At 39.1% G+C, this 13,010-nt stretch overlaps 1 protein-coding gene across 1 annotated transcript in view; it reads left to right on the top strand.

Annotated features, from left to right (window-relative positions):
- Window positions 1-13,010, top strand: part of LOC122161579 (probable cation-transporting ATPase 13A4) — a 32,775-nt gene continuing 19,765 nt past the window's right edge. The window contains exons 1-9 of the mRNA XM_042821111.1: window positions 1-353; window positions 5,308-5,481; window positions 7,469-7,606; window positions 8,943-9,013; window positions 9,105-9,185; window positions 9,795-9,864; window positions 10,656-10,790; window positions 11,189-11,261; window positions 11,904-12,035. Coding sequence (XP_042677045.1) covers window positions 216-353; window positions 5,308-5,481; window positions 7,469-7,606; window positions 8,943-9,013; window positions 9,105-9,185; window positions 9,795-9,864; window positions 10,656-10,790; window positions 11,189-11,261; window positions 11,904-12,035 — 1,012 coding nt within the window. The 5' untranslated portion in view covers window positions 1-215. The remainder of the gene's footprint in view (window positions 354-5,307; window positions 5,482-7,468; window positions 7,607-8,942; window positions 9,014-9,104; window positions 9,186-9,794; window positions 9,865-10,655; window positions 10,791-11,188; window positions 11,262-11,903; window positions 12,036-13,010) is intronic.

The following is a 13,010-nucleotide window of genomic DNA, read 5'->3' as shown; positions in this document are numbered from 1 at the left end:
TGCTCTGACAAATGTGTATCAGATCTAATTTTTGTTTTCCCCAGTGTCTTCGAGTGAGTTTTATTTCAAGGTATCCCCTCAATCTCAAAACCCCAACAACAGAATGAAAGGAGGAGGGATGAATGTTACCTGTTTACCCCACGGAGAGGGAGGAGCTCCATTCTTCAAACAAAAGCAGAGTTAGAAAGAAGGTGTGTACTTAGAACACTTCCTCAATGTGGACATTCAAGCCACACAACACTGAAGACTTGTCCCGAGGGTGCTGTACAAAGTCTCCAGAAGGTCATTTCATGGGGGAAAATCCTGCTAAGAGCCATTATGCACTGCTTAACCAGGGAGAGGAGAATGAAATGGTGAGTCGTTTTATCTTTGCCTAGGTCTTTCTCAATTCAAAGCAGCAGATGGCACGTGTTCTGCAATAAAATGATACAGTCTGTAATTTAATTATGAATGGTAGTATCTCCATAGCAGAAACATACAGTTATAAAGAGATGTGTATGTATGTATATATATATACTTATTTATTTTTTAACTGAAAGAATACTAAGTTGGGTATGTCCACTAGATGTAATTTGTTTTTACCTCCAGCAGGAGATAACTTCACAGAATCTTAGAAGAAGCTGACAGAATACTGATGTAGTATTGTAAAACTAGCCACTGCTGGCCTTGTCCCAGCCTGAGGGTTGGCCTAGAGTAGCGCTTCTAAACATTTAACAGCTGAATCTCTAGGGTGAGCTCCATCTGGATGAGATGGGAATCTTGAATCTTCTCTAGAACTAAAAAAAAAACACCATTGAAACACTTCTTATGTTTGAATAAATTGTTAGCTAAAGCAGTCTGTTGAATTAGCAACACTATTTTAGCCTGGGAACCTGTATTGAACTGGATTTCTAATTACAGAACTATGGTTTTTCCAGGGAGGAGAATGTTGTTGAGTGTGTTTCTGATAGAACAACACTGAATGTTGCTCCTGGCTTCAGAGGGAATGGGAACAAACCTCTAATGAAAGGGGTTCCAATTGCTAAGAATGAGATTCAGATATTAAATTCATTGTGAATCTTTACCGGTCTTTCAAGTCTAATCCTATTACCTGTTGCTACAGCAACAAGTTATTAGTAATAGGGTACCTGGTGATTGGGTTGCCAGAATTATGATATTTCACAGCCACTGTTCTGATTTCTTTCTCTTTAGTACCTACAAGCCATGTTTTCACCAAGGAAAAGGGTGCTTGAACTTGTTTCACTTTTGCATTTCATTTCTATTGAGCAGATGACTCTGCAGTTATAGGGAATTTTTCTTTTAACCAGAAGTAACAGACTTGCTGAATATTAGAGTAATAAGCCCTTGAGAGCTGGCTTTGTATGATTGCAGATGGAGCTAAGAGCCTTTCATTGAATAATTGTGTTTTCTGCCAACTGAGCGGGTCTGACAGTCCAATAATTCATTGCCCCTCCATGGACCCCTCACTCACAAGTTGAAACTCTTCTCTATTTGTTACTCTTCTGACTGTTAGGAGTTCCAAGAGAAAGGTATTGTCAACAGGCAGGGAAACAGTTTTACAATACACTAGAATTAATTAAAAATTATGGCACAGAGAGGAGTCCTTTGTACAGCCTCTTTTGTAGACAGTGTTATGTCCTATGAAATGACAAGAAGCACTTTGGAGTATTACAGACAGCTAATCTTAGCTTTGGTTTTCATCACCTATAATTTTTGGGCTGCTATGAACCTAGGTTATTTAACTGCATGTTATATATCAGGCCATAACAACCTGCCCATGGAATACAGAAGGTGCAAATCTGTATATTTCAGGTGAGCATGTCTACATTAGTACCACTTCCTTGTGCAGTGAAATACAAGCCAACAGAAGTTGTTTTCTTCCTTACCAACGTTAAACCAAGCTGACAGATGTGCTCTTATTGGTGACATCAACACCAGGATTTTTGTCAGCCCAGGAAGCATTGCTTGTCATAGCGGACATAGATTTTCTTGGGAGATCTTTGCAGTGTTGACCTAGCAAATCCTGGATAAGCTTGAAGGCTTTCCAAACACTAATAACACTAAGACACTAAGACATTCACGTGGCTAGACCAACCTGCTGAGAAACTTTCACGATATGTGCGCCTGTTCCCACTTTTTCATACACATTTTGATCACCAGTGTTGTGGGTCAAATATTCACCTTTTTTTCTTTTTCAAGAAGGGAATATTTTGAAAATTCTTCAGAAGAACAAATCCTTATTGACCTATTTGATAAATGAGAAGTGGTTTTATTTATTCCATTTCTTTTTAAGCAAGGAATTATTTATTTACTAAATGTTTTTATGAATTCGTCATTCATTGCTTAATTTCTTCCTGCAGAAGGCACAGTCAGAAAACCAGCTGAATGTAACAGGAGGTTTTATTCTAGAGCAGAGCATTGAAAGGGGAGCTCTGGGACAAGTAAGGTTTGGAGCTTGGTTTGTTTCCCTGTTCAGTTTTACATCAGAAAAACGTGGCCCAGGTAATGTGCTCCAGACACTTCCAAACCTTGGAAAAACCTTGCTTTACTTTGGCTGATGAAACCAGATATGAAACAGCAGTTAACATCTGTTGTTTATTCTTTCCCAGATCACTTCTTGTAGAGCTCCTGAACACCTACATTCAGAAATGCCATGTTCATCAAGAAACAAACCAACCTGAACCAACACTTAGGGCAGAGTGTGCACTGTGTCAAAACAGCTTAAAAGTGTCCATGTCAGGCAACTCCATTGTCAGAATCAGCAAGATTTAACAATACTGGATGACCTGAGAGCAAGGCCCTTTTTTCCCCCAGCTATTTTCCTTCTTTTCCTGTGTCCTAGTTTTCAAGATAGGGAATACTGATGCTTTCTTGATTTTGAAAAATATCTTGAAATCTAGAGGATTAAACTGTTTTGTTTTGTTTTGTTTTGTTTGAGGGAAAAACAAACGCCTGAAAACACGCAGGTGTAGGTAGAACTCAGATGTTGATATATAGATGCCTTTTTCTCTAGGCAGAGAAAGTCAGAATCTGCCTTAGCTCTGTGGATTCTGTTTGCTCTGTTTGCTCACTGTTTCTGTTTGCTTGCTGTTCCGTGAATGCCCTGCAGTGTACAGGGATTAATTGTTTGCTGTGTATTTTTATTTAAGCCCTTTTGGTTGTTGATTTGCATAAACTAGGAAGTCTCATTTCAAAAATACAAGAAATTGGACAGATGCATCTTGGCACATGACTCACCCCAATGTTGCCATTGTGAAAGAGGACACCATTATCCCTCCAAACACATTGCTTTGGTGGGTGGACCTCTTGGTTAATTTGACATGTAAGGCTTGGGGAATCATTCTGCATTTCTGAAGAGAAAAACACTGCCAACAGAGGATGAGCCCAGATGACTGCCAATCACATACTAGGTGCCCACCCTCACCCTTTTTAATTGTACTACCTACAGCTTTATTGACCTCTCAGACTTTGGGTGTAAGGCACAAAAGATGGAAATTAAAGGAATGAATCACTCACAGAAGCAAAATGCACATGGCAGCAATCTCATTCTTCCCCACCCTGATATACAGGCCCATCCCAATTTGGAAAGATTATTCTAGTTATTTCAGGTCCAGCTATTTACTGCAGGAAATCTGAAGGCACGCTCTTTTAACAGTTCTTCCCTTAGGCATCTCTATCTACTTGGGAGTTTCTTTACCTTGCTGACAGGCTGTGATGTCTGGAGACAGGCATCTGCATCTTGCTAGTAACTGATTGTTGCAAACTGTGAGTTTGCATCATTGTATGTACTATTCTGTATGCTGGTGTTGACACTAATTTTGTAACCTTTTTGTTGAGAATACAACTAGACAGAAGTGCATGGAAAGCCTTTTACCTGTCTGTTGGAACAATTAGTGAATACTAATAGCACGACTGCTACACCAACCACCTTAAAATAGTGTTGCCTATCTGCTGGCCTGTATGAACTTCTATCTACAGCTATGCTACTCAGAGACTATGGAAACCTCTGAAAATGCTGAGCATGTACATCTCAAGGTGGTATAAACATGTCCTGCGCAATGCAAGCCACTTATTTGCATAGCCTCCCATACTTCTTTCCACAGTTGCCATTTTCTTCTGTTTAGAAGCCCTATGGAGACCACCTAGGTGAATGGAGTCCATCTTCTGGGGAATGACAGAGTGCAGGCAGGTTGTTCCCAGCGGAAGCACAGGGTAGGGCCTGCGTTTCGCATAATAAGCAAAGGCACCAGCACAGAACCAGGAATTATGTATTACTCATCCTTCCAATTACATTATCTTTTCTTCTCCCCTTGTGAATAGATCTTGCAATATCTGTAGCTGCAGATATCTGATCTTGAGAAGCAGATTGCACAATTGCTGCAGATATACTAAGAAGAAGGAGATTGAGGAATCTTAACCCTTACGTTAGCAAATTCCCTTGGTCATCTGATGTAACTGCGGCTATTCTATCTTTCACTTAGATCAGGACTCGGTCTGCTCTGTAAAGTCACTTTGTACACTTTGTTTCACCTTTACCCAACCTCTGATAGCACCACAGAGATTTTGGCCATGCTACCATGACCTGGCAGTTCTTAAACTGTAATGCTGACAGTCATCCCTTTGAAGTTTTGGGCAGGTCACCTTGCCTCATTGTAACAATTTCCCCAGCTTAAAAAAGGAGTAATGATACCTACTCATGCAGCTACAGAGAGTAGCTTCCTTTTGCCCTCTGAACATGTAAAGCATTGTGCAAGTGTTCATTAGCTGTTCCTAATAACAGTTATTATTATTTTGGGATGTTAGGACAGTAGCATATTGGCAAGGTCCCAAATCCCCACACTGAAGCTGTTGTGGAAGGTGGTAACAGCCCTACAAATACGGTGCCAAGTTTTACAATGCAGCTCCAGCAGGTCTCACCCAGAGATCTTAAGAAAAGCTGAGCAAGCAAGCTTGGCTTCCTGTCTTAAGGCCTAAATGTTAGGACCTTTATATTTCGATATCATTTCAAATCATTCTTACTTTTTCATCCACAGAATCACAACTAAATAAATCTGTGTTAGAAGTTCGGACAGACTACAGGAATACGGATTTTGTGTGGGTGGATGCAAACTATGCAGAAAGCAAAATGATTTTCTGGTCATGTACTATAAAGAAGCAAAATGACAGTTCTACAACTTTGTGGGTTTTTTGTTTGTTTGTTTTCCCCACAGTACCATACCAAACAGTATCTACGGAAGAACAGTGGATGATGGGAACCTGTATTATTCCAGATGTAAGGATGATTCTTTCCTTGTCTTTGCTGTGCAGGAAATTTTTGGCTACAAAACCCAGTGCTGCCGGAAGGCTCTGTGCATTGCTGGGTACATCTTGTCCTGTGGGGCTCTCCTGCTGCTGTTCTACTGGAAACCAGAATGGGATGTGTGGGCAAACTGTGTCCCCTGCAGCTTGGAAGAAGCAGACGTTGTGTTGCTTAGGACAACTGTAGGTGCCTACTTTAATCCTTAAATTAGTCCCTTAAATGTAGTTAATTGGAAGGTGAGTTAATTGGAATGAATCCAGTAAGCTGAAATCTCATGTTGCTGATGTGTTGCAGTAATATCTTATATTTGCTATAACTGAGTTACAGAACTCTCAACTATTACACAAACTGCATGTAAGATGATGATTGGAATGAAGGTTAAGAGCTGATCAGGCAATGAACTGAAAGACTGTGATGAAAAATCTGTAATATCTGTGATTTCATGCCTGCATTCTTTGCTCTCAAGCCTTCCAGCTCCCTTCCACCATCCCTGTGTTTTCTACACTGCAAATGTGTTCTCAAGATACCAAAGCATCAATCTTTCTCCATGTCCATTAAGATGATAATCCTGCAGAGAATGCTTTCAGAGCTGTTATATTTGGCTGGTAGTTCTTCTATTCGTTGAAGACTGTGCTGAAGCTCTGCAGCATACCTTGATTTCATTTCATGGAAACTACTGCAAAACTGAAAGAAGCAAATTGAAACTTGATTTTGAATCCTAGATGAATACTCCAGAAGCTGGCAGGGCTTGTTTGTTTCCAGAAGTTTGATTTCTTTTTTTGCTTTAAAGATTCCTGAATAATGACATGTGCTATTACAAACTGTGCCACCATTGTGTCTAAGCTACCTTCTTAAATGCATTTTGCAGCTGGAATGCTGGGCTTTGGAAATCACAGATCTGCCTGTTGCAAATTTTATGTGTAAACTGCAATCTAATATGCCAGAGGGGAGATTTAAAAAAACTTTTTTTTTTAATTTTATTTTTAAGAAGCATATTAGGTTTAATCTTGCTTTTTAATCTTCAGTTTGGTTTGCATTTTTAATTGCCCACTCTCGTGTGTCATTTTAAATGGATTTACTATGCCAAGCACTTTTCAGATAAATGGGTTTTAAAATGATCCTTTGTGTAATTAAACAAGAATTGAATCATATTGTAAATTCTTCTTGTCAGTAAGCTCTCTGAAAATATGCTCTGGGCATTTGCAATTGCAAATTTCTTTCTCGTGTTCTTTACTTGAAAACGACAGGTATTTTTCGCTACATTCTTTATGATCATGTTAATTCTCAAATATGATGGCTACTGCTAATGAGAATACAAGTAATCTTGTCAGCTTGATCCTGAGAGTTCTCTTGTGCCTTACATAAAACCTTCATTCATAATTTATCATCATTTCTGCAATGGCAATTCAAGAGCTTATTAACTCACTTTTGTTATTGAAGTTTGTCTGACTTTAATTTAAATAATGAGCACCTGTGTTATTGATTACTTCCCATCTCAGTCTACATCCCAATGAATACTAATTCCGAAATTTAAATAGAAGATAAATATCAGAAAATAAATGATATTTGACTCAAAATATGGGTGTAAGGAGAGAAGTGCACAAATAATTAAGATATATGAACATTCTTAAAGATTTTCTTCTGAACCCTTAAATTATTCAAAAAGGTGCATATTTGGTACAGAATCTTACATTTCTGTTGTCAGTTCCAAGGGAAGTGTAACAACTTAGTTTCCAGAACCTGGCTAGCTGAGGTAATCAGCTTTCTCCATCTGCCCAACTTCTTACATAGTGAATATTCTATATGAGTCAGTCGTATAGCTAGCTTTAATGCATGTGGTTTGGTGTTCAGACCTGAGACTTAACGTGCTGGTGCTTATTACAGCAGTTGTTCAGATCTCTAAGACTGAACTACCAATGCTTGTTATCAGGCAGTTCCAGTGTTGAACTTACTTCCTTACAAAAATAGAAAGAGCATGAGCTGAGTTTGTGGCAAAATCTTGTCTAAGGTGAGAGTGTCACGGTGCTACTGGAACATTTGTTCCAATGGAATGTTAACACAGGAATGACTATGAAAAGCATTAAATATCCATCTTGCAATGCACAACTACATGCTTTTTGATGTTTTCTTTACAGTACGTATTCTTTACAGTACGTTGTATTTGTTTAGGATGAATTTCAGATTTATTCACGTAAGCATGTGACATGGATCTCTGTGTCTGGAATTATCAGAAGTAGGTTGGATTATCCAAGCACTGCTGAGGAAGATTCAATCTTCTACGAAGCCTTAATGAAGCCAAGTTTACAGGTAAGTCAGTTATTGCCTGCAGCATCTGGGAGATGTAGGAAATCTCAACCAGGCTTTGTGGGGTGGAAGTGAGCTGTGAAACATACTCAGCTAAGAGACCTGCTGCTGCATGGGTTTGTGCTTTAATGTGTATTTGTTGGAGTCTGGTCTTGATCTGTCCACTGTTCTTGCAAAAAGATATCCTGACCTCTTACAATTCCAGAGCTTGGAGATGCCAATGAGGCAGTGGAAGAAGGTAGAAGATGAATAGATCCAAACAGATCATGTGATCCTCCATGATTTCAGTAAACACAATTAACTCAGTTTCAGAACAAGTAACAGATAGCATATAGACACTAGATCTTTGCACTTGGTAGCCCATAAAAGAACTGTATGCCCTTCCAAGAAATAGATTTCTAACTTGTTAGCATTTATTTTTGTATCTATAATAATTTATTTCATGAGAAATTTTCATTACAAACATAAGTTCAGCTGAGCAAAGCTATTGCCTTTTTTGCTGTTTTGTGTGTGCATATCTTAACATACATACAAAATTTTAGTGCCAGCTACTTTAATCAGCTGGCACAGTATGAAAGTGAGTACTGATTTGTAACATTCTTCAGAGGATCGAATTAGCAACATAGAAAAAACAAAACAAAACAATACAGCCCCTAAATAATAGACCCTTTGAGCAACACTCACATGAGTCAAAACATCTAGGTAGGAGAGAAGAGATTTCAAGAAGCAAAAAGCAAACAGTTTAATATTTCACTAACAATTCAAAAGCCTTTACTTACATGTTGTTTATAAAGCCTTATTGCCTTTTAAGCTACTTAATTCCACAGAGTACTGTGTAATGCCCGAGAGCTACCCAAGGACTACTCCTGCAGCAAGTTGTCTCATTTCCCGGTCTGGTTTTTAGCATTTCAATATTAGAACTCCTTTACATGCACCTAGCTACAGACCTCTTGTTAGGTTAATGACTGGTTATAGCTCCATTTTGCAGCAGGGTATAGGTTCACTATAAATTTAATTGTCTTAATTCCCTGGATAGGGAGAGTCTTCTAAAGCTGCTTTCTTATGTGCGTAGGTGCGTTACCTTCTTCCAGCTGGTATGAAACACCGTTATCTTTAACAGGCTTCATAATTATTGCACAGGGCAGGACATTCTCCTTTGCATGTCATAAATGATAGCAAGCATTCCTCACAGATAACAGCTCTGCAAGGGCTAAGTATTAACAGTGTCTCAGAAGCCTTCCTGAAAGAGCCTTTCTCATCCATTGGAATGTCTGAGCAGGCCTGTGAGAATCATTGTTTGCTGTGCTGCAGCTCTTGCTGCCTCTGCTTTATTTTGCAGGTGAAAAGTATCCAAGTACAAAAAATCCGCTATCTCTGGAATATCTATGCAAAGCAGTTCCAGAAAGTTGGGTGAGTTCCATAGAACAATTACACAAGATTCCTAGGAAGTCAAACATTTTGGGACTGATGTCTTGAGGAAAACATACTATTTATATTTTAGAGCCCTAGAAGACTACCACACTTGTTCAGCTATACACGCCAAATTTGGTTCTGGTCTTACCTGCAATGAACAGAGTCTCAGGTATGTATGAGCACACTCATAAAACACTCTGAGTACTCAGCATATGGATTTCGAAGAGATTAAAATTCATTGTTCTTGGTGCACTGTTCTTGAGCTTCTTTTGCATACATTAATACGCACATAATTTTAGATGAAGTGGCCATGCTTGAAAAATTGAATTAAAAATGCTGATATGTTGTGTGTTCCTTGTCAAGGTTTTGAAATGCCTTTGAGTATTCATCACTGTTACTCTTCTCAATCAAGAAATAACTATGCTTTGTCACTAACTCTGAGCTGTTCTTGCTCGGAGTAGCAGAAAGGCTTCGGGGGATGGTGTAGATAAGTTGTTTGTGTGCTTCTTCAGTGGGACTCCATGTAGTTGTATTGAACTTGTGTTGAATTGGTTGTGTTACATTTCTCGGCTCTTGGTTTGAGTTGATTTCACTGGTAAATTCATCTTTTCTGACATAAGCACTGTAAAGGATATTTTTTAAACTTTTTTTCTTGGAGAAACATCCTCACAGATTTTAAATTGGGATTAATACAAGCCTTTGGGACTATTAGCAGCTGCAGCTTCTTGAGATATAGTCACAACCTTACCTGTAAATGATGTATCTTTATCCCATGCAGGAGAGTGATATGTGGGCCAAACACTATTGATGTTCCAGTGATCCCTATTTGGAAACTACTCATCAAAGAGGTTCAGCATTTCTGTCAATTTTACTCTTAAGTCTATTTTGGAAGGCAGAGTATACATGTAGAATATGATGGATTCTGTGTCTTGTTAGTCTCTCAGTTCTCACCTATCAAGCACACAATTTTTTCAAATCCTATTTGTGAAATCATCATAAATTCATTTCTTCTCCATTGTTCTGTATGCACTACCCCCACACTTGTGTAGCTGCTTACTGTTTGCTTGTGTCTGTGTCCTGGGAGCTCATTCTGTTGGCCTTATAAGGGTCAGTGAATGTTTACAAGCTGCATTGGAAATCAAATCTTCCAGGTAAAGGCTATCTCTGAATCAGCAGAGATGACATGAACAGCACTAGCTGGCATATGCCTGTAGCTACACAGCAATGTGTAAAGTGCCAGTATACTTTTTTGACTACAACTGAATACATGCATAACCTAAGCAGAGTGTTTGTGGTGATGTATTACTCACAGTGTGCAAGCACCCTGCTCACTTCACAGCCTGATCTCAGCTTCTTGTAAAGAACAAAGCAAAACAAAGATTGGGTTGATTGGATTGAGCCATTCACATGGCAAATAATATCCCTATTGTCCCTGATTATTTGGCACTTTTGTTCCATGGAGATGGGCCAGATTGATTAGGCTGGGCCACTGCTCACAAAATCAGAAAGACTGTGGGGAGAGATAACAATTAATTCCAGAGCTTTTATTTCAACCTATTTCTAACAAGATGTGCTGTCTGGGAATACTGGAGCCATTTAGATATGGCCAAGTCTTGAGTAATTCTTTCTCTCCAAACAGGTCTTAAATCCTTTTTACGTATTCCAGTTGTTCAGTGTGTGTCTGTGGTTTGCTGAAGACTACATGGAATATGCTGCTGCCATCATAGTCATGTCTCTCCTCTCAATTTCTTTGACTGTATATGATCTTAGGCAGGTAGGTGAGACATCCCACCTTTCTCCACAAGGAAGTCTTATTTCTAGTATCTAGGAAAGCCCAGGATGTTGCAACAAGCACATGTACCGGGCTCTGAGAGTTACTCAAAGCTTTAGCAGGTGCAGTGGCTTGGCCTCCTAGTCATAATAAGCTCTGTGTGGTACTTTAACCACATCCTCCCTTCCCCATTCCAGTGCTTTGCTTTGTAACCTTTTGTTGCATCGTCTCCACAATTAAGGTGGGGAGCTTCTTTTTCTGTATGATTGTACAGTTCCTGGCAGGGACAGACCCCAGTTTATGAAGGCTCTCATAACCACAAATAACAGAAGGGAATAGTTAGTGGATGAATTGCATCGCAGAAGATGTAACACTTTTCTATGTTCACCTTTAATTTATAGCAATCGGTTAAACTGCAAAGACTGGTTGAGTCTCATAACAACATCATGGTCACTGTCTGCAGGAATAAGGAAGGTAACTGGTGTATACTTCTTTCCTTAAGGCATTTCATTTCAGAAGCTACTTATATTGAATCTGAGAATGCATAGCATCAAATTCCTTCCAGAGCAGTTGCCTCTATTGTCTCTAATCTTTTTTAACTACCATTTGCAGATTGGTTTGGTTTTACCAGAAGTATGTTGTGGCACATCAATCATATTCATGGCTGTATGAGCATAGTCTTACAAAAAAAAAAAAAAAAAAAAATTACCATGAAGAACAATGTCATTTTTCTTAAAGTAGTGCTGGTGAAGCCAACCACATAACAATTTAATGAGTATGAGTCCACCTAATTGTTGCTTTCAAAGTCTGTTCATCATCATGGTATTTGTAGAATTCAAAAAAAGGGAGTCAAACTAAGAAATGTAGATCTAAACTTCTTCAGTCAGGTCAGTACACTGGAGTAATAATTGTTTGTTGAGATAAAGTATTCTGCAATTTGAACTGATATTGAGACTTTTCTTGATAAGGGATATTGTATTCTTAGGTCCTACTTGCCCTCCTTTTTTATCAGCTTTTATAAAGAAGTAATAATGATATATTCAGCTTCCTTGTATTCGTACCCTTAACAGGGAGAAATATGTGAAGCACTAAGATTTCATTGCATGTCACCTACAGGTTTCCAAGAGCTGGAATCACATCATCTTGTTCCTGGAGACATGATGGTTTTGAAGGAGGGCAAAGCCCTCTTGCCTTGTGATGCCATCTTGATCAGTGGCCAGTGCATTGTTAATGAAAGCATGCTGACAGGTACAGCTTGTTCCTTCCAGATTCACTATGAAAACATCATCATGGTGTTTCAGCAAGTGGCACAGGACATACAGCATAATCATATATCTATCATCCTCATTGTGGAATAGTTCATAGTTAGCCTAGAAGGGCATTCTTAGGAATGTTTGCTATAAAAAGGACTGAATAGTAGCTAGCCCCAGTTTATTAAGTACCTGATGTGAAGCTACTTATTGGGAAGAGCTGTTCATTTTTTTTCTTTCTGGGGGGCAACATTTAGGAAGCGATCCTCTAACTAGAAAGGGAAGTGGAGTGAGTGGGACAGGAGAAGAAACAGTAGTTATGGAACAAAGCTGTTCCCACACAGAGCCCAGAGTCCTTTTGGTCTGTAGGGATTTTTCTCATTCACTGAATGTTTCATCATAATCGCTGCAATGTCTCTAACCAGGTGAAGTGTCCGTGCAGCTCTACATTCAATTAATCCCCTTCTCATGTGATAGTAGTGGGGGGGACATGAAGTGGGTGAATTCATTGTAGAAAAAGGATTTTTGGAGCAGTTGTTTGTGTTTCTGTTTCTCATCTTTAAATTTGGTCTAAGTCTGAACTGAACTCAAACCAACCATTCTGAAATCTCATGTAATTGAGAAATTCAGAAGCTCCTTTCATTTAGAAAGCCCCAGCGACCAGATATTCAGTGAAAGTATTTCTGCTGCTTTACCTGAGTGTACCTGCTCTGACATACACAGGATACTTAACTGGCTCTCAAGCAGGAATCAGGTAATGCCACATTCATTCTGCCTGAGGTAATAGTGTAGTGACCTGCACACAAAGTTCAAGCTATGTGAACAACTTGTGGCTATCAACTGGAGTCATACAATACCACTTAAAGTCTCTGTTCAGGTTTCTGTATATACTGCTGTGGTTCAGATTCCTTGGACTGTTTTCAGTTCTCAGACATACAAGGAGCTGTTGTGCAAGAAGCTGCTGTACCAGTGC

Source organism: Centrocercus urophasianus, unplaced genomic scaffold (assembly GCF_019232065.1).
Source record: "Centrocercus urophasianus isolate 14NV4802_14NV808 unplaced genomic scaffold, USGS_Curo_1.0 seq_19, whole genome shotgun sequence".
Classification (NCBI taxonomy): Eukaryota; Metazoa; Chordata; class Aves; order Galliformes; family Phasianidae; genus Centrocercus; species Centrocercus urophasianus.
Note: the sequence above shows the minus strand (reverse complement) of the source record. Positions and strands in the feature narration are given on the sequence as shown.